Source organism: Lontra canadensis, unplaced genomic scaffold (assembly GCF_010015895.1).
Source record: "Lontra canadensis isolate GAN:19392208 unplaced genomic scaffold, GSC_riverotter_1.0 scaffold206, whole genome shotgun sequence".
Lineage (NCBI taxonomy): Eukaryota > Metazoa > Chordata > Mammalia > Carnivora > Mustelidae > Lontra > Lontra canadensis.
Window position 1 is genome coordinate 1323478 of NW_022631200.1, and position 19129 is coordinate 1342606.

A 19129-nucleotide genomic window follows, 5' to 3' on the forward strand; every position below is an offset into this window, starting at 1 on the left:
CATCTCCAGTGTCTCACCTTCCATCTAATTAGGAGGCAAAAGTAAACATGTGAGGCTTCATTTTGTCCTGAGAATCAGGAAAGTAGAGGAGTGAAAAGCAGGGTCCGCCTTTTCATCCCAGCACATCATCCAACTCCTTCTGGTCCCTGACTTGGGATTATCTATTCCCACAGCACATTCTGTTTTTCAATCTGGCCATATATTATTTTAAGGAATGACATGGTGGGATCTCTGCAACCCACCATGCAATCTGTCTAGGAGGAAGGATTACCACAATTAACATAAATCCAATTACTCATTCAGTTTGCCATCTAGATAGAGTGATTGGTAGGAAATGAACTAAAAGAATTGTAGTCTACACTCCCGAGGGAGAAGGAGGTAGTGTGCTAAATAGGGCCATCACCCACCTTTCCCTGGTGTGGACTGTGAGCATGAGATCCTCCTGAGGCCACAGTCTCTTCCCTTATGCTTGAAGAAGGCATGCCTGGGGTAGGGAACCAGCTCCTGCCCTTACCTGTCACTACCAGGTACAGGAGGTCACCCTGCTGTGACCAGCTATTCCTGCTCTGATATGCACACTGGTATCACCCTGAATCGTGTGAGCTCATGGATGCAAAGGAGAAACTGGCCTTGGTGCTGGAATCCTGTGAGGTCTTCATGAAGAAAGCTTCAGAGACCCCCTCTTTATACAGAGAGTAGACATCAGCCTGCAGAGACACCTGACCCCAGATGGTCACAGGGCTCCCCTTGGTGGCTACGGGGCTAAGATCAGCCCAGAGGAAGGGTTTGGGAAGACCCCCTAGAAATGAATCAGATGGAGAGTTGTAAGGGTGCCCTTCTCCTCTCATTTCCCCACTTGTAACCCCAAGGGCCCTCCCACTTTTGTCATTATCAGCCCTGCCCCTCTGTGTCCCCCAGCTGCCCAGTGGGGTTGTTGGGCTGAAGCAAGTTTTCTGGGGAGGGCTCACCCATCTGTGCCTGGTCCCATGGGGCCTGTCACATCCTGAAAGTGTCATTAGATACAATACATATAACAACTACAATGTAAAAGGGTGAGGATACACTCATTTAGATGTTTTCAGGTTCCTACATTTCACTTGAAGAGGTAAAATACTAACTCTAAGTTGACTGTGTTAAGTTAGGTATGCATATGATAATATCTAGATTACTGCTTAACAGCACCCAAGAGGTATAGTTAAAACCCCAATAAGGATATTCAATTGGATTCCTAAAAAGATTTCTTAAAGCCAAAAAAAGGCAGATAATGGAAATAGTAGGACAAACAAAAGAGGGGAGAAGCAAAAGTAAAGTGGTGATCTAATAACAATCTCATCTGTATTTACATTATATGTCAGTGGTCTAAACACAACACTTAAGACAAAGATTGTAAGATGGGTACAAGAAAAACAACTATAAGCAAGACTCTACTATTTGTGTCTGTAAGAAATTCACTTCAAATGTGATGATGTAAATAGGTTAAAAGTAAAAGAATGAAGAATGTGTATGAACCTAGAAAACACTATGCTAAGAAAAAAAAATCCAGACACAGAGGTCACATCTTGTGTGACTCCATTTATATGACCTGAAGAGGCAAATTCAAGAGACAGGAAGTGGAGCAGAGATTGACAGGGGCTGGTGGCAAAAGCACCACCTGTAAATAATTATGTAATGGGTAGGGACTTTGCATTGGGATATTAAGAATGTTCTAGAAATAGTGGTGATGATTGTCTAACTTGGTAATGTAGTTCATGCCACTGAATTATATATCTTAGTAGTGATTAAAATGGTAAATTTCATGTTCTGTATATTCAACTACATTAAAAAAGTAGGAGAGGGGCGCCTGGGTGGCTACGTGGGTTAAAGCCTCTGCATTTGGCTCTGGTCATGATCCCAGAGTCCTGGGATTGAGCCCCATATCGAGCCCCATATCAGGCTTTCTGCTCAGCAGGGAGCCTGCTTCTCTTCCTTTCTCTCTCTGCCTGCCTTTCAGCCTGTTTGTGATCTCTGTCAAATAAATAAATTAAATGTTTTTAAAAAATGATTTACCCTATCTTAAACAAAATAAATTAAATTAAAAAGTAGGAGAAAGAAAAATGTACAACACAAACACTAATCCAAAGAATATTGAAGTCATTGAATTAGCTTCCAACTACTGCTGTCACAAATTACCACAAATTTGGTGTCTTTAAACAACATAAATAGATTATGTTAAAATTCTGGAGGTCAGAAGTACAAATAGAGTCTAACAGATATAAAGTCAAGGAATAGGGAAACATTCACTTATGTCATCTTCATTCAGAACCAGAATTCTGAATGCAATTGACTTCTAAATATTGACCATGTATGCAGTGAATCTGGAAAACTCCTTTTCGTTGTTTTTTATTTTTAATTTAATTTTATTTTTTCAGTGTTCCAAGATTCATTGTTTATGCACCACACCCAGTGCTCCATGTGCCCTCCTTAGTACCCACCACCAGGCTCACCCATCCCCCCACCTTCTCTCCTCCATAACCCTCAGTTTGTTTCTGGGAATCCACAGTCTCTCATGGTTCATCTCCCCCTCTCCTTTTCAATTTGGGAAATACATCTTTATATTATTTTTATTTTATTTATGTATTAATATAAATTCAATCAGCCAAGATATAGTACATCATTAGTTTTTTATACAATGTTCACTGATTCATTAGTTATGTTCAAAACTGTGAAATTATGGAGCAATACAGGTATTATTCTATCCATTTCAGTGCTTATCCTTTTGTTTTGTTTCATTTAATTAGTTGGTACCTCCAATTATGAATTGATTGCTGTGCTGAATACAAATGGTCAAAAAAAAATACTTGGATCATTCCCCATCACAGAGAGAAGGAATTCAAGTTCTCACATTCATATTTTATATATATATATTATATTTATATACAAATTTTTTATTACATCATGTTGGTCACTGTATAGTACTTCACTTGTTTTTGATGGAGTGTTCCATGATTCATTGTTTGCATATAACATCCAGTCCAGGGCTCGCTGCAACACATGTTGTCCTCGATACCCATCACCAGGCTAACCCATTACCCCAAACCACAACCCTCTGAAACCTTCAGTTTGTTTCCCAGAGTCCAGAGTCTCTCATGGTTTGTCTCCCCTTCTGATTCCCCCCACCACCTTTATTTTCCCCTTCCTTCTCCTAATGTCCTACATGCTATTCCTTATGTTCCTTATGTCAATGAAACCATATGATAATTGTCTTTCTCTGCTTGACTTATTTCACTCAGCATAATCCCCTCCAGTCCCATCCATGTTGATGTAAATGGTGGGTATCCATCCTTTCTGATGGCTGAGTAATATTCCATTGTATATATGAACTGCATCTTCATTATCCATTCATCTGTTGAAGGGCATCTCAGTTCCTTCCTCAGTTTGGCTATTGTGGACTATTGTTCATTGCTGCTATGAACATTGGGGTGCATATGGCCCTTCTTCTCACTACATCTGTATCTTCAGGGTAAATACACCGTAGTGCAATTGCTGGGTCATAGGGTAGCTCTATTTTTAAATTTTTGAGGAACCTCCATACTGTTTTCCAAAGTGGTTGCACCAGCTTGCATTCCCAACAATGGTATAAGAGGGTTCCCACCTTAAAAGTTGATGTCCAGATACTAATTGCTAATCATGCCTTCATAAATGGAAGGAAGCACCTTTTTATTTCTGCTGAGTTTTTGTTTTCATTATGAATTGTTGGTGTGTTTTATCAAAAGCTTTGTCTGCATCTGTTAAATTATTTCTTATGTTTTAATTCTTTTTTTTCCATAGGGTTTTTAAAATTTTTATTTTATCTTTTCAGTGTTCCAAGATTCATTGTTTATGTGCAACACCCAGTGCTAAGTTTTTAATTATAGTCAACATATAATATATTAGTCCAACATAATGAGCCAACATTTATATACATTATGCAGTGCTCACTATAAGATGTGCAGTTACCATGTGTCACACAAAAATTATTACAATATCATGGATTATATTCCCTAAGCTGTATTTTACACCCCTGGGCACCGTTATTATGTAACTGGAAGTTTGTACACCTGTTCACCCATCTCCCCATCCCCCTCCCCCCTGGTTTGTGAGAAGGTCATTTTTTACTTCTACTGATAATGTATTGCATTATATTGGTTGAGTTTCAATATTTTCAGCTACTCTGCCTTCCCCTACCCCCCAAATCCAGTGCTGTCATGATTTAGTGTCCTTTTTATACATTGCTGAATCTCATCTGTGAACGTTTCATTTAGAGATTCACATCTGAGTTTATGTGAGGGAACTTTCTGTGCCTTTCCATTCTGGAATTTCCTGGCCTAGTTTTGGTGTCTATTTCTTCTTAGCCTGATGCAATTTTTCTTCTTTTTTTTTTATTCTCAGGAAGGGCCTGTATAATTTTATTGTGTGTATGCACGAATGTGTTTGAGCGTATGCTTCTGTGTGAGTGTTTGCATGTGTGTGTGTGTGCATGTGAGTATGCGTGTGTGCATGTATGCATTGTATCCACGTGGGTGCGAGAGTGTGTGTGTTTCCTAAGGGCATAAGTGTTTAGGAAATTGCCAATGAAGCTTCATTGACAGACACAAATGTATGTTACAAAATGATTATCGCCATGCCATTAGCTCACACTTCCATGCCATACCACAGCTGCCTTTCATGTATGTGATGAGAACAGTTAGATCTACTCTCTGCAACATTCAAGAATAGGGTACGGTGTTATGAACTGCAGTCATCATGCTGTACGTGAGATCCCCAGAACTTGTGGTCTTACAACTGTAGAGAACTTGTTCTTCTTCTATCTATAATCCTGACCAACACCTCCTCATTTCCACAGTCTAGCCCCACCAGCCACCACTCTGCTCTCCATTTCTCTCAGTTTCCACATACTTCAGTTGGGGGACGGTTTGATCACAGTCAATGCATTCAATGTATTCATAAAGTGATACATATTTTCTACTTCTCCATCAATTTAGTAGCTTCTATTTCAAGAATTTTATCCATTTCATCTACATTGTCTCATGTATCAGCATAAAAGAGTTAATAATGTTCCATTCTAAATTTAAAGTCTGTAGGATGGGACGCCATCCTAATAATGGTGATATGTGCCTCCTTCCCCCCACCCTTTTCTTGGATTTGTGGCTACGATTTATAAATGTGACCGTTGCTTACAAAAAGGAACACTTTCAGCTTCATTGATTTTTCTCTACTTTTAAATGTGTCCTCATTACTAGCTAGGTCTTGTCTTTATTATTTTCCTCCTTCTACCTTTGTTTGGAAAAACTTGCTATTCTTCCAAGTTCTCGATAGAATAGGTTTTGTCATTAATTATTTTAGTCTTTTTCTGTTCTAATAGATGGTTCTTGGTTCTTATTTTCCCATTTCATAGATTTGATGTGTAACATTTACATTGTCCTTCAGTGTAAACATTCTCTCATTTCCATTTGGATTTTCTCATTTCATTCACGGGTAATTGGGAAGCCTGTTGCTTTGATTTCCAAAGTGTAGGGGTATTACTATCTTTGATGGCAGAATCAGGACTCCCAGAGGGTCCCAGGAGTCTTACTGGTCCATGTGAAGAGTCCAGGCTGGCTGGGGTTGTCATTAGGTGGCACCCACTGTGGGCAGCTCCTGTGCCCTCCAGGGTCCCTGTGGTCCCCCTCCGTGGAGTGTGGGGTCTGGGCCCCTCTTGGGCTAGTGGATGGCCAGAGCAGCATACACGCTGGGCTCTGCTGGGGGCTCCCCTGATTGGGAGGGAGAGGATGCACTTGTCTCCTGTCTGAGGGCCAAGGGGTGCAGCTGGGCATAGGTCACACCCTGGAGGGTGTCAGATGCAGCAACCTGCAGTGGGGAAGAGAGGGGAGGCTTGTGATTGAGGAGGGGGAGCCTGGGAACTCAGAGAAGGGACCCACCTGACAGTCCGTCTGCCTCTCTTTCTCTGCTTCTCTGTCCTCCGAGTCCAGCAATCCCTCTGACATGGGGGAAGGAGAAGTAGCCAGTCCCCACCTGAGTCTTGATCTTGACGGGCTCACCTGGGCGTACATTGGTCCCTGGGGGTCTTCATCTTGTGTGTTCTGCTGCGGACAGACAGTGAGGGGGAGGTTTGTCTCCTTGATTCCCCTCGACCACCTCAGACAATTTTCCCCATGGTTGCCACAGTGATGCTTCCAAATTTTCATGCCCATTAGGTCACTTTCCTGGTGAACTCTGCAGGGGCTTCCTGAGCCTTGAGGTGTAAAATTCTTACTCTGGCTCTGATTCTATTCCAGACAGTGTTTCTTGCTCATTTGGTTGCAGCTGCATGGGCCATGTTCCCGATAAAGCATGTTGCTGCCTCAAGACCTTTGCACCTGCTACCCTCTTCCCTTGTTTTATTTTCCTTGGCCACACGTCACCCTCGAGGATGCTGCCCAATTCCGTGCATATTGCCCACCACCCACAAAGTGAGCTCATGGAGGGAGGTCAGATTTGCTCACAGCTATGCCGGCAGCACTAGGTGGGGCCTGGCAAATGCTGGGCTCCCTGTGCCTTTTGCTGGCTGAATGAATGAAGGGGCTTCGTGACCAGTGGGAGAATCATTTCTTCATGCACCCTCTTGAGACGTGGGCATGCACCCCAACAACCAGAAATCAGACAGTGTTTGGGGAGCCAGACAAGGGGAGCACAGAGGAGACCCCACAAGGTCACAGTGGGCTGACCCAGGGTGCCCAAGGAGTGTGAGGGCCTCTGAAGGACACTACTGAGACTGGGTGGTGTGAGGACATGGAAGTGTCCACTGGAGTCAGTTTGGCACCACAAGGGCCCTGGAGTCCGCACAAGAGTGGGGGTCTCACCCGATGGTCCAGCTCCACCCCCTCCTCAGGCTGAGTGTCTTGCATGGCAGCGTCTGCTGGGACAGAACAGGGTATGTCTCTTGGCAAGGTCCCCTGAGCCCTCCTCTGAGGGCTGCAGACCCCACCCTGCTCCCAGATAGGGCATCTGCCATGCCAGGGATTCAGCAGTGGGCTGAGGGGCATGTGGGAATTCAGTCCTCACCCCCGACGCCGGACCCTCCCAGCCCACCCCCCAGGGCGGCCCCCTTTCTCTCACAGAGGCTCTCCTCCTGGGCGGCAAGGGCTGGGCTGGAGCTGGGGAGGAGACAGAGTGTTAGGGGGGCATAGTGGGGGAAGGTGGGTGGGAGTCTGGGGGACTGCGGGCAGGAGTTACCTGTGATGCAGGTCTCTGTCCTGGGGCTCCGGGTCTGCAGCCCCTGCAGGACATTGGGAATCAGTCTCCTTCTGTGCTTTGAGGGTACAACTCCCCTCTAACCATGTGATTCCAGGGAAAGGCACCCTTCATATATACTGTCTGTGTGTTTCTCCATCTCCCCAGATTGAATAGAGGGAAAAACCTTCAATTGGCATTTGGGGGCCGACCTGGGGGTTTCTTTCTAGATTCTCTGAGTTGAGATTCTGCACAACTGTCCTCCTACACAGACTTTCCCACCACTCTGGCTTCCCTCTGGCCGCTGCCCTGAGCCCACCCTCTTGGCCCATGGGGCAGCCACCACCCCTGGAGCCCTCCACCCCCTCCTCTTCTCACCTGGCTTTCTGCATTTGACCCGATGCCAGTGTTGAAACAGGAGGAAGACGAGGAGGCCGAGCAGCAGGACAAAGGCCACCGCGGCCGCGATGAGTACATACAGGTACCAGTGGGGACCTTGGGCAGGAGCTACATGATGAATGAGCCAGTGATGCCATTTACCTGAGCACCTACTGTGTGCCAGGCACTTGCTGGGCTCTGTGCACTCAGCTCTGACCCCATCAACGATCACCCAGCAGACGACTGCTGCCCCTCCCGCCCACTCCACAGACAGAAAACTGAGGCACAGAGAGGTCATTCATATGTCTCAGGTCGCCCAGCATGGACACAGCAGGGCTGAGACTGGAACTAGGGCCATGGGTTCCCTGTGTTCCCCTGTGGGTACACCAGCTCAGGGCTCTGGGCCCTTCATCTGGGGCACAGCCTGTCCTAGCATCTTCTTCTAGAGCCAAGAGTCCTTCCAGATTCCCCTTATTACCTGAATGCTCCCAGCCATTGTCCTCCCTCCCTTCCCTGTACAATGTCACTGTCATCACTGCAAAGGGACAGATCCCCCCCATAGATCATGACCTGGGGGGCTTCCCCATGAGCCCTCCTCTCCCAGGATCAGAGCCACAGTCGGAACTGAGGGGAAATCTACTCTGGTCCACGACTCTCTCCTTTACACTTGGGGAAACTGAGGCCCACACAGGGGAGGGGTATGTGCAACCCAGCACCTCCAGAGGACCCTTAACTGAGGGTGCAGCTCAGTGCTCCCCATGGACCCACTCACCAAGGCTGACAGAGACCCTCACTCACCCTCGGAGACTCCTGGGGTCAGAAAGGGTGAGGTGCAGGACCTGCTGTGCTCCCCACTGCATCTGGCTTCTCCTCCCCCACTCGGGACCCCTGCCCTCCACCAGCCTCAGAGCCTCCAGAGCCCCGTTGTCCCCTGGGATCTCTGAGAGCCTAGAAGAAAAGACCCTGGACAGCAGCCCCTGTGACTCACAGTCCGCTGAGCCTGGCCCTGTGGGCAGGGGCCCCGTGGTCGGGGGGCCGAGATCCATAGAGGGTCCTGGGGAAAATACAGGACTGTAGGGGGGAGGCTGGAGCTTCCCCTGAGACCCTATCACTGCTCACGGTCTTCCTCCTCATGTGCCCTGTGGCTCCTCCTCCACCAGAAGAATCCTGGGGCTTGAGGCAAGGGACGGGCAAGGGTGGGAGGATCTTGTTTCCATTCTGCAGCTTGAGGGGTGGACCCCTCTGCGGACGCTCCCTTGGAGCCCCTCACTCCCATCCTAGACCAGAGCCCTCCTGGTCCCAGGAGCCTAAAGACAATGTTGGGACACAGAAGGAACAGGGTCAGCGACTCTCACCTGAGACCAGGAGCTCCAGGGGGTCACTGGGCTGTGACAACAGGTAGGGGGAGGTGCTGGAAGAGCCATAGCACCTGTAGGTCCCCCCGTGGGCTGAGGTCACAGGACTCATGGAGAATTCAGCCTGGTGCTGCTCAGCTCGGTACTGTGATCTAAGACGCAGGGGGGGATCGGCTGCCCCCTCCTTGGACAGAAGGAAAGTGTCCACAGGGCTCCGTGACTGACACAGCAGGGTCACATTCTCTCCTGGGGCCACCGTGGGTCCCGGCTGCACCGAGAGAGAGGGTGTGTAGGGCAGTTGTCCTAGAGAGAGGAAGGGCGGGTGAGGGGCTGTCCAGCCCTTGATCTGAACTGAGTGTGTCTGTGTCCTCCGAGTCTGTCCCTTCCCATCCCCCCTCTCTCTCTGTCTGTCTCTCTGTCTCTCCCTCCCTGGGGACCCCACACCCCTGGTCCCGGCCACCACCTGGGCTCCCCTGGCAGGACCTGTGCAGAATCTAGGGTCCTGACTGATGCCGTGAGCCCTCACCTGCGAGCAGGATGTCCAGGGGGTCACTGGGGGCCGACCACTCGGAGGAGAGGGTGTGTCCACCGTAGCACGTGTACCGGCCTCCGTGGGAGAGTCTCACCGGGCCCAGGGGGAAGTCTGCCCCAGAGAGCCCAGCCTGGGTCTGCCGGCCAAGCTGCCGGGGAGGGTCAGGTGCCCCCTCCTTTGACAGAGCAAATCTGTCGTAGCCAACATTAGAGCAACACTGGAGGGTCAGGCTCTGTCCAGAGGTCACGACAGAGCCCTGCTGGGTCAGGAGGGAGGGCTTCCCTGACACACCTGGAAGAGACCAGCTGTGGATGGCAGGGGCTGCTTCTCCCCAAACCTCTCTTCTCCCCTCCTGACCCCAGGGTCTCACTGTCCATCACCCTCCATGACTCTGACCTGTGAGTCCCCGTGGTCCCCTCACCCACCCTCTCATTGAGGCTCCCCTGGGAGCAGAGTCCCTGTTAACATGTCTGGTGCCTCAAAACACGGATGGGGCAACAATCAGACTTTCTCACCTGAGACCAGCAGCTCCAGGGGTTCACTGGGGTCTGACCACACCTGGGGGGTGTTGCTGTAATAGCCGTAGCATCTGAACATCCACCTGTGGTTGGGGGTCACGGGGCCAACAGGGAACAGGGCCTGGGTTCCCCCATGGGGGACTGGCCTGGAGACCAGGGTCCAGGAGGGCTGACCTTCTCCTTCCTTCATCAGGACGAACCTGTGGAATCCCATCCATGAGGCACACTGGAGGGTCACATTCCCTCCTGAGGTCACGACAGGGCTGGGCAGGACTGAGAGGCTGGGTTTGCCCTGGGATCCTAGGAGAGAAGGAGGAGGTGGTATGAAATGGGGCTCAGACCCCCCACATTATCCCCAGGCTGGGCTGTGTTAGAGAGACCCCTGAGAGCCCACCCCCTTCCTGAGGGCAGAGCTTGGGGCTGGGACCCTAAGTGGGCTCGCACCTGTCATCACCACCAGCTCCAGGGGGTCACTGGGCTCTGACCAGCCGGTGGGACTGAAGTAGCTACAGTGATATCTTCCTGCATGTACATTTGTCATGTGTGTGATTGAGAACTTGGCCTTGTCCCTGGGCTCCAGCGGCTTCTGTCTGTCCCAGGTCCTTGACTCTCCCTCTTTACGCAGGAGGTACTCCTGGGCCTCCAGGCTCCCCTGACACCAGATGGTCACAGGTGTCCCCCAGGGCATCACAAAACCTGGTTCAGCCCAGATGGTGGGTCTGAAGAGGGTCCCTGGAAGGAAACAGAGGCTGGGACACAGACCTTCCCCAACCCCAGGTCCCAGCTCAGCCCCAAACCCCCAGACATTCCCCCTCCATCTGCCTAGAACTGCTGTTCTCCATCCCTCGTTGCCTGGTGGGTGAACCCTGTCCACAGTGAGGAGGTGGGGCTGGGACCCCTGGGGACAGACTCACCTGTCTGCGCTCTGGTCCTGGAACCCACACTCAGCCCTGGAAGAGAGTCCCTGTGAGAGGTTTGCCCCAAATCCTAGCAGAACCCCTCCTCCCCATGAGCTTCCTGAGCCTGGGGTCTCCAATAGACCAGGTCCTGGCTGGGCGGGTCCCTCCAAGACGAGGTTGTTCCCTCCCCTCCTCAGATCTCACCAAGACAGAACAGGGCCATGAGGGTGGGGGTCATGGTGTCTCCTCTTTCTGGTTCCGGCTGTGCAGAAGGAGGGCCCACTGTGACCGCAGGACAGGCAGACACACATGGTGTGGGCACTCGGAGGCCAGCCCTCCCCATCACGGGTTTGTCACGTCAGCTGTCCCACAGGAAGGGGAACAGTGTGGCTGTCATATCCCCAGGGCTGAGGCTGGGGCAGGCAATGTGCTTTGAAGATTTTTCTGACCACCTCTAAGGCTCCCCCGACCCATGAACTCCTGTCTTCCTGGCCCGATACCCCGCCTTGTGGACCAAGCTCCAACAGGTTTTATTGAATGCTTGCATTTTGTCTGGTCCAGAAACACTAGACTGGACTAGCCTGATTAGAGCTAGTTTGCGGAGCTCAGATTAGCAAAACAGAAAACTAAAAGCAAAAAAGCACAATCAAAAAAGGACTGTCTGGTGTATTATTTTCCCGTTGCGTTCTTGCCGTAACCAATCACTACAAGCTGGTGGGTTAAAGCAGCACAGACGTATTATCTTATCGTTCCGAAGGGCAGAATTCCAACATGGACACCCCTGAGTGACTGTTGAGGTGTCCTGGGCTGTGCTCCTTCTGGAGCCCCTGGGGGCGAATCCATTCCCTTTCCTTTCCAAGCTGGGTGCCTTGCCCATATGCCTTGCCGCCCTCCTTTCATCTCTGGCCCCTTGACCCCCTCCTTCAGTCATGAGGACCCTTGTGATGACTCACGGCCAAGCACTCTGCCTCCACTAAAGCCCAGGAGCAACCCTGAGCTGCTTCACAAAAGGAGAGTAGTTCTCTGCAGAATCAGCATAGTGTGGTTCCAAAATCTTTAATGTCTGTGTTGTGCTTCATCTATATAGTTCCCTGCCAAACCATGTCAACCCCATCTGCCACCAAAGCTCCAAACACCACTGGATCTTTGGGATCATAAATCTCGGGCTTTCTGCAGCCTGGGCCCGTCGCAAGGACTTCTCTTGTCCGGGACTCCACTCAAAACCAACAGCCTCTCCAGACACTCAGTAAGTGCATAGCAGTAGCACGCCCAGGGAGCCGTATGTTGTCTCCACCTTCCAAAGATGGCCCACTAGGGACTGAGCTATTGTCTCATTAGTAGGAGGATGCGATGGAGCAATGAGTCTTCACCTTGGGTGGGGTATCTCAACATGTCTCAGGCAGCTGGAGTCCAGGAAATGTCACCAAGGTGGCAAGAACCTGAAATCTGGGGAGATTTATTTCCTACCATCTTACAAAGCACTAGCATAGTTGCTACTTCCTGTTTCACAGATGGAATCCACATGGTGTGTACTGGACCTGAGTGATGTCCTCTGCAATGGAGGGACAGTCACGGTCCCCGCAGCCTGGATAACACAGAGCTGGAGACGCGTGCAGGGCTGGAGACGCGCGCAGGGCTGGAGATGAGCAGGGCTGAACACGTGACATGGACCAGAACAAGTGTGGACGCGGACAGTGTGTGGCTGGCTCTGAGAACTAAAGGCAAACTGAACCTGAAGACCTTTATGGGCGGACCCAAGAAAATAAACACACCAATCTACAGCTGTGCACCTGGTGCCGGGAGATAGGTTTCTATATGAGTTTTCAGCTGGACAGAAGTGGAAATTAGAATCACCTGGTGTACAAGAACCCAATTCTCCAAGGTCCGTCTCTCTTTGTGCAAACTAAGCAGGCAGGTCGAGTGAGGAGTGGGAGGCATCCCTGGTACTTGTGTCTTTCTGAGTTCTTGGTGATGGCATGAATCTGTAATCTCTCCAAGAGTGCAGACTTACTTGTTTCCCTATTCTGGTAGGGAAGGTGTTTCCAGCACCTTCCACCAGGCCTTTCCTTCACTGAATCTCTTACTCCGTGCATCAGAAACCCCGTGTCTGCTGTTGAGGGTGTCTGTTCCAGAATGAGAGAAATAACCACAAGGGTGGGTCCAGGGACCCACTAATCACACCTCCTCCTTGAGCTTCCACTCTCACTGGTCCACGCAGAAAGCTCAGTGTTTTGGGAGCCTCCAGAAATAATTGAATATTTAACAAAATGGTAAGATCAACAAGGCACGTTTTAGGGGAGAAAATATCCGCAGGAGGAAACAGGTTACTATTTTACCAGTGAAGAAGGCAATGACATTGTTTTTAAATGAGGGGAGAAGCCTGTGCCCAGGGAATGGAGACTCTGTCCACTCTCAACTTCCTGCACACTTTCTGAAAACTGAATGTGCATGACGCACAACTCATTTGATCTTCCTCCTCTCTGAAGAAACAGACTCTACTGGAAAAAACTCCTCAACCCATTTCTCCTAAATAGAAGTTCCCACTTTCTGACTTCCCATTTCAAAGTCAATACCAGATCTGAGTCTGCCTCTCTTGGTGTCCCCACTCCCATCTCTCCTGAAGTCCCACCCAAGGGTCCCCTTCCCCTACAGATCCAACATAATCTCACAGGTGTCTAGGACCTACACAGAAGTGACTAATTTTGCATTTCAAACTGATCTTATGCTACTTACACAGTCAGTGTCTCTCCATGCCTCATAAATAATCGTCCCTGGTAAGGTAGGGAGTTATATCTGAGAATTTGTTAGAATGATTCTGTAAACAAGCAGGAGTTAAGCCATAAATCACCCATGGAATTCTAAGCTGTATCTTCTCATCGTTGAATCATGAGCACACCTCACACTGAACTTCAGCCTGTAGAAGACAATAAACGAATATTTACACAGCAAATGACTACATTTATCAATGATTGGTTGATAATTGCTTAATTGATTGCCAATGCTCAATTTAAGACTATTTATTCATGAATAGTAAATTGGTAAGACACCACCGAGAAGATAACTTGAGGCGAATTTTAAAGTGGAATTCAAGGCTCATTCTAAAAGTACAAAATGATATCATAAAAATATGACTCACTTTCCTTCCCTGCAGCATAAGGCAGAGCAGGATGGTGATTTTTGCAACCTTGGTGACTTTCCTGCCTGCCCCAGCTGTGCAGAGGGGCCCCGGGGGCAGAGTCTGAAAGGCCACACTGAGAAACAGGATGCGTGGGTAGGCGTGCATTACCTGCCCATCCCCGCTGTGTTTCAACACCGACATTTTACCGGAAGCAGAATGGCTACTTCCTCATTTGTCAGTCTCTGTACTGGTCCCAAAGAAAATGTGGGCTTCTCCTTTGTCAGAAAACCATTTCTACCTGCTGTAAGTGCACAGTTCTACATTTTAGGCACTGTCCAAATGAGCCATCGAGGGAAGACTGCCCAGTGCCTGGTTCAGAGCTGGACGGTCAGAAGATTCCTGGGTCCTGCCCAAGTCACCACCTCTCCCCACACTCGTGTGGTTTGTGTGCACTTCCAGAGCTCCCCTAGCTCACGGAATGCCATCCGAATTAATGACGTTTAAAACAAGTGCATGAATGGAGACCTTGGGTGCCTTTCCTCCCAGCCATTGGTCATGGGGCTGTGGTGAGGGGCAATGACTCAGGGGCCGAGGAGAAGGGGGACGCTCTGAAGGGAAAGAAACCATGATGCATACAGAAGAAGAGCTTTGTCCAAGGGCACCTCCCACTTAGATTCAGGTCGTGCATTTGACAGTGGAATACCACTCCAGCGCCACTGTCCTTATTTTTCCTTATGGGTGATTTTCATTTTCATAAGTTGGTTAATTTGGCATCCCCCAGGTTTCTCCATAGTAACGTCGTTATTTGCCTTTTGTAATTACTACTTGATTTGTAGGGAGATACTTTGAGAGTGTGTACACAACATGTTCCCCATTAAACTTCCACTTAGCTCATTCTATCAGCCACTGACTATTATGCTGAGGCAAATGCCTTCTCTTTCCCCCTCTGGATTCATTGCTATGGAAATAACAATGTTGATAGTATCTTGTTGCTATTAAACGCTTGTGAAACTGTGACTGATACTCCTTGTATTTATCTCTGCCGTAATAAACAAAGGCGTCTGGCTTTCTGATTAGTGGTATCTGATGTTCTCCCAGCACTATTTTTCTTCTCTTTACCATTTCCTTTTTTCATTTAAAAGTCCACCCTAAAATTCACTGTATGTAAAGATAACTTTATTGCAAAAGAATGAAACTGGACCACTATCTTAACAACATGCACAAAAATACACCCAAAATGGATTAAAGACCTTGATGTAAGACCTGAAACCATGAAAGTTCTGGAAGAGAACACAGGCAGCAATTACTCCAAAACTGGCCATAGCAACCTTCTTCCAGATATGTCTCTTCAGGCAAGAAAAACAAAAGCAAAATTAAACGATTGGGACTACATCAAAATAAAATGCAGCAAAGGAAGCCATCAAAAAATAAAAAGGCAACCTATGGAATGGGAGAATATATTTGCAAATGACATATCTGACAAAGGGGTTAATATCCAAAATATACAAAGAATTTATACAACTCAACACCAAAAACCCACAAATAATCCAATTAAATTGGCAGGGGGCCTGAATAAATATTTTTAAAGAAGACACCCAAATGGGCGATAGACACATGAACAGAGCTCCACATCACTCATCATTAGGGAAATGCAAATCAAAACCACAATGAGATATCTCTTTACACCTGCCAGAGTGGCTAGAGATGAAAAGAGAAGAAACAAGAGTGGTCAAGGATGTGGAGAAAAAAGAACGCTCATGCACTGTTGGCAGGAATGCAAACTGGTGCAGCCACTCGAAAACGCTATGGAGATTCCTCAAAAAAATTTAAATAGAAATACCATATGATCCAATAATTCCACTACTGGATATTTATCCAAAGGAAAAAAAAAACACTGATCTGAAGAGACATATTCACCCCTGGGTAAGTGGCCAACTCTTGATTTGGGCTCAGGTCATGATCTTGGGGTTGAAGTCGACCCCTGAGTCAGGCTCCGAGATCAGTGGGGTGTCTGCTTGAGATTTTCTCTCCCTCTCCTCTGCCCCTACCCCTGCCTTCTTGCTCTCTCTCTTTCTCTAAACTAAATAAAATAAATATTTTCAGAAAGGCATATTCACCCCTATGTTTACAACAGCATCATTTACAGTAGCCAAGATATGGAAGCAACCGAAGTGTGGGTAAGGATGATGAGATGTACATATGCATATACACGTAATGGAATATTACTCAGCCTTAAAAAGGATGAGATCTTATCATTTGTGACAACATGGCTGGACCTAGAGGGTATTACACTAAGTGAAATTAGTCAGATAGAGAAAGATAAATATCATATGACTTTGCTCATATGCAGAAGGTAAAAAATGAGAGAGAATAAATGGATAAACAAAGAAGCAAAAAGCAGAATCAGATCTACAAATACAGAAGACAAACTGGTGGTTGCCAGAGGGGAGGGCAATGGAGGGTGATGTGCTAAAGGACTTGAAAGGGAACCAGAGGCACAGGCTTCCAGCTACGAAATGAATAAGTCATGAGAATAAAAGGCACAGTCCAGGATATCTGGGTGGCTCAGTGGGTTGAGACTCTGCCTTCAGCTCAGGTCATGATCTCAGGGTCCTGGGATCAAGTGCTCCCCGCTTAGTGGGGAGCTTGCTTCTCCCTTTGCCTCTGCCTCACACTCTCTCTCATGAATAAATAAATAAAATCTTTTAAAAGACACAGAGGAGAAGGGAGTTGAGGGAAATTGGAAGGGGAGGTGAACCATGAGAGACTATGGACTCTGAAAAACAATCTGAGGGTTTTGAAGGGGCAGGGGTGGGAGGTTGGGGGAACCAGGTGGTGGGTATTAGAGAGGGCACGGATTGCATGGAGCACTGGGTGTGGTGCAAAAACAATGAATACTGTTACGCTGAAAATAAATTTGAAAATTTAAAAAAAATAAATAAATAAATATAAATTTTAAAAAAAGACACAGCACAGGGAATATGGTCAATGATACTGTGATAGTGTGTGTGGTGACAGATGGGAGCTACATTTGTGGTGAGTACAGAGGGACCATGAAGAGAAGTTAAGTCGCAACGTTGTGCCCCTGACACCAATTTAACATTATGTGTCAAATATCCTCCAATGAAAAAAAGAAACTAACTTTCTCTTTTCCTGTGCAGTGGTAAACGGCTCCATGTTGAGATGAACCTGAGTTTATTTAACCCAGTTTCCCAGTATCTCACAAGTACAAATAATACTTCAATCAGTAGCCTTGGGACATATCTTTTCATATTTTTGAAGGGCATTTCCTGGGGCAGAAGCATAATTGCCATATGTTGCTTGGTAAATAATGACAATTTCCCCTAATTGTGAACTGCCCAATTTTTTTTTTTTACACCAAAAAGCAATCCCTTCAACTTAAGGAAATTGGTATTTCCCAAAGATATAATATGGACTTTGAGGATCTGGGTGGCTATGTATTTAGATAAATACTAGAGTGAGACTGAAATTTTTCATTTACTACCTAAAACATAACAATACCTTCCACACATGCCAGCTTTCTATGTATCCATATTTCAATCTTGCATTCCTACCAACAATATGAGAACATTTCTATTTATTCTGTTTATTCAGATTTGTAAAAGCAAGTTGGCAAGCTTCTAATTTTTGCCAAATAGAAAAATAACAATTATCATATGGTTTCACTTATTTGTGGAGCATAACAAATAGCATGGAGGACATGGGGAGTTAGGAGAAGGCAGTTGGGGGAAATTGGAAGGGGAGGTGAACCATGAGAGACTATGGACTCTGAAAAACAATCTGAAGGGTTTGAAGAGGTGGGGGCGGTGGGAGGCTGGGGGAACCAGGTGGTGGGTATTAGAGAGGGCACAGACTGCATGGAGCACTGGGTGTGGTACAAAAACAATGAATACTGTTATGCTGAAAATAAATTTAAAAAAATGATTAAAAAAATATGAAAAAAAAACCATTTCAGTTTAGTTTAAATTTGCATTTCTTTTTATAGAAATAAATCTGAACAAATTTTCGTATGTTAAAGTGGCATTTTATTCTATTTTATGCTGTAGAAGAATGTTCATTTTCATGGAAAATACTAAAATTAATCTGGAAAAGAATAGAGCACATTATAATAAACATGTATTGGGTCATTTCCTTTGTCATTGTGGAGTAAAAATATTCTGGATATTTATTTTTTATTATTTTTAATTTTTTAATGTTTTTAATTTTTTAAGGATTTTTTAAAAACATTCTATAATACTTAACATACAGAGTTATATTAGTTTCAGGTGTACAATGTAGTGATTCAATATATCCATACATCACCTGTGTTCATCATAAATGCCATTTTAATCTTTTTAAAATTTCGTACTTGTATAGTTTACCATTTGCCTATTTTTCTTCTATAATTGACATTCATATATATATGTAATATCCTCATATATGTATATGCATGTACACATACATACAGAACCTTTGATGTATGTTATAAATATTTTCTCTTAGTCTCCATCTGTGTTTGGACCTTCTCTTATTTTTTTGCCATGAAAAGATGTGTTTAATTTTTATGTAGCCCAATTTCCATTATTTCTTGGCACTGCATCTGGATTTTGAACTCTCTTTTATTTTCACTTTTTTAAAGACTTTATTTTTTGACAGAATGAGAGAGCAAGCACAAGCAGGAGGAGTGAGCAGAGGGAGAAGCAGGCTTCCCGCTGAGCAGGAAAATTGATGTGGGACTCCACCCCAGGAACCTGGGACCATGACCTGAGCTGAAGGCAGATGCTTAACTGACTGAGCCACCCAGGCACCCGTCTATGTTATCTTTTTTTATTTTTTATTTCTTTTCACCGTAACAGTATTCATTGTTTTTGCACCACACCCAGTGCTCCATGTAATCTGTGCCCTCTCTAATACCCACCACCTGGTTCTCCCAACCTCCCACCCCCCGCCCCTTCAAAACCCTCAGATTGTTTTTCAGAGTCCACAGTCTCTCATGGTTCACTTCCCCTTCCAATTTCCCTCAACTCCCTTCTCCTCTCCATCTCCTCTTGTCCTCCATGCTATTTGTTATGCTCCACAAATAAGTGAAACCATATGATAAT

General features: G+C 46.7%; 1 protein-coding gene across 1 annotated transcript; it reads right to left on the reverse strand.

The window, feature by feature from the left end:
• Positions 1-5718: 5718 nt before the first annotated feature.
• LOC116861848 (leukocyte immunoglobulin-like receptor subfamily A member 6) lies at positions 5719-11147 on the reverse strand. Its single transcript, XM_032848722.1, has 10 exons — positions 11114-11147; positions 10925-10960; positions 10455-10742; positions 10008-10310; positions 9487-9783; positions 8961-9263; positions 7231-7273; positions 7114-7151; positions 6858-6910; positions 5719-5865 (listed from the first exon to the last, which is right to left on the reverse strand). The coding sequence occupies exons 1-10, from the start codon at positions 11145-11147 to the stop codon at positions 5719-5721; spliced, it is 1542 nt and encodes a 513-aa protein (XP_032704613.1).
• Between the last annotated feature and the right edge of the window lie 7982 nt (positions 11148-19129).

Coding starts and splice junctions, on each gene's coding strand:
- LOC116861848 (XM_032848722.1), bottom strand. CDS start 11,147: ATGACCCCCACCCTCATGGCCCTGTTCTGTCTTG. Junction 10,961..11,113: donor CATGGCCCTGTTCTGTCTTG/GTGAGATCTGAG, acceptor ACTCTCTTCCAG/GGCTGAGTGTGGGTTCCAGG. Junction 7,152..7,230: donor GACAGAGACCTGCATCACAG/GTAACTCCTGCC, acceptor TCTCCTCCCCAG/CTCCAGCCCAGCCCTTGCCG.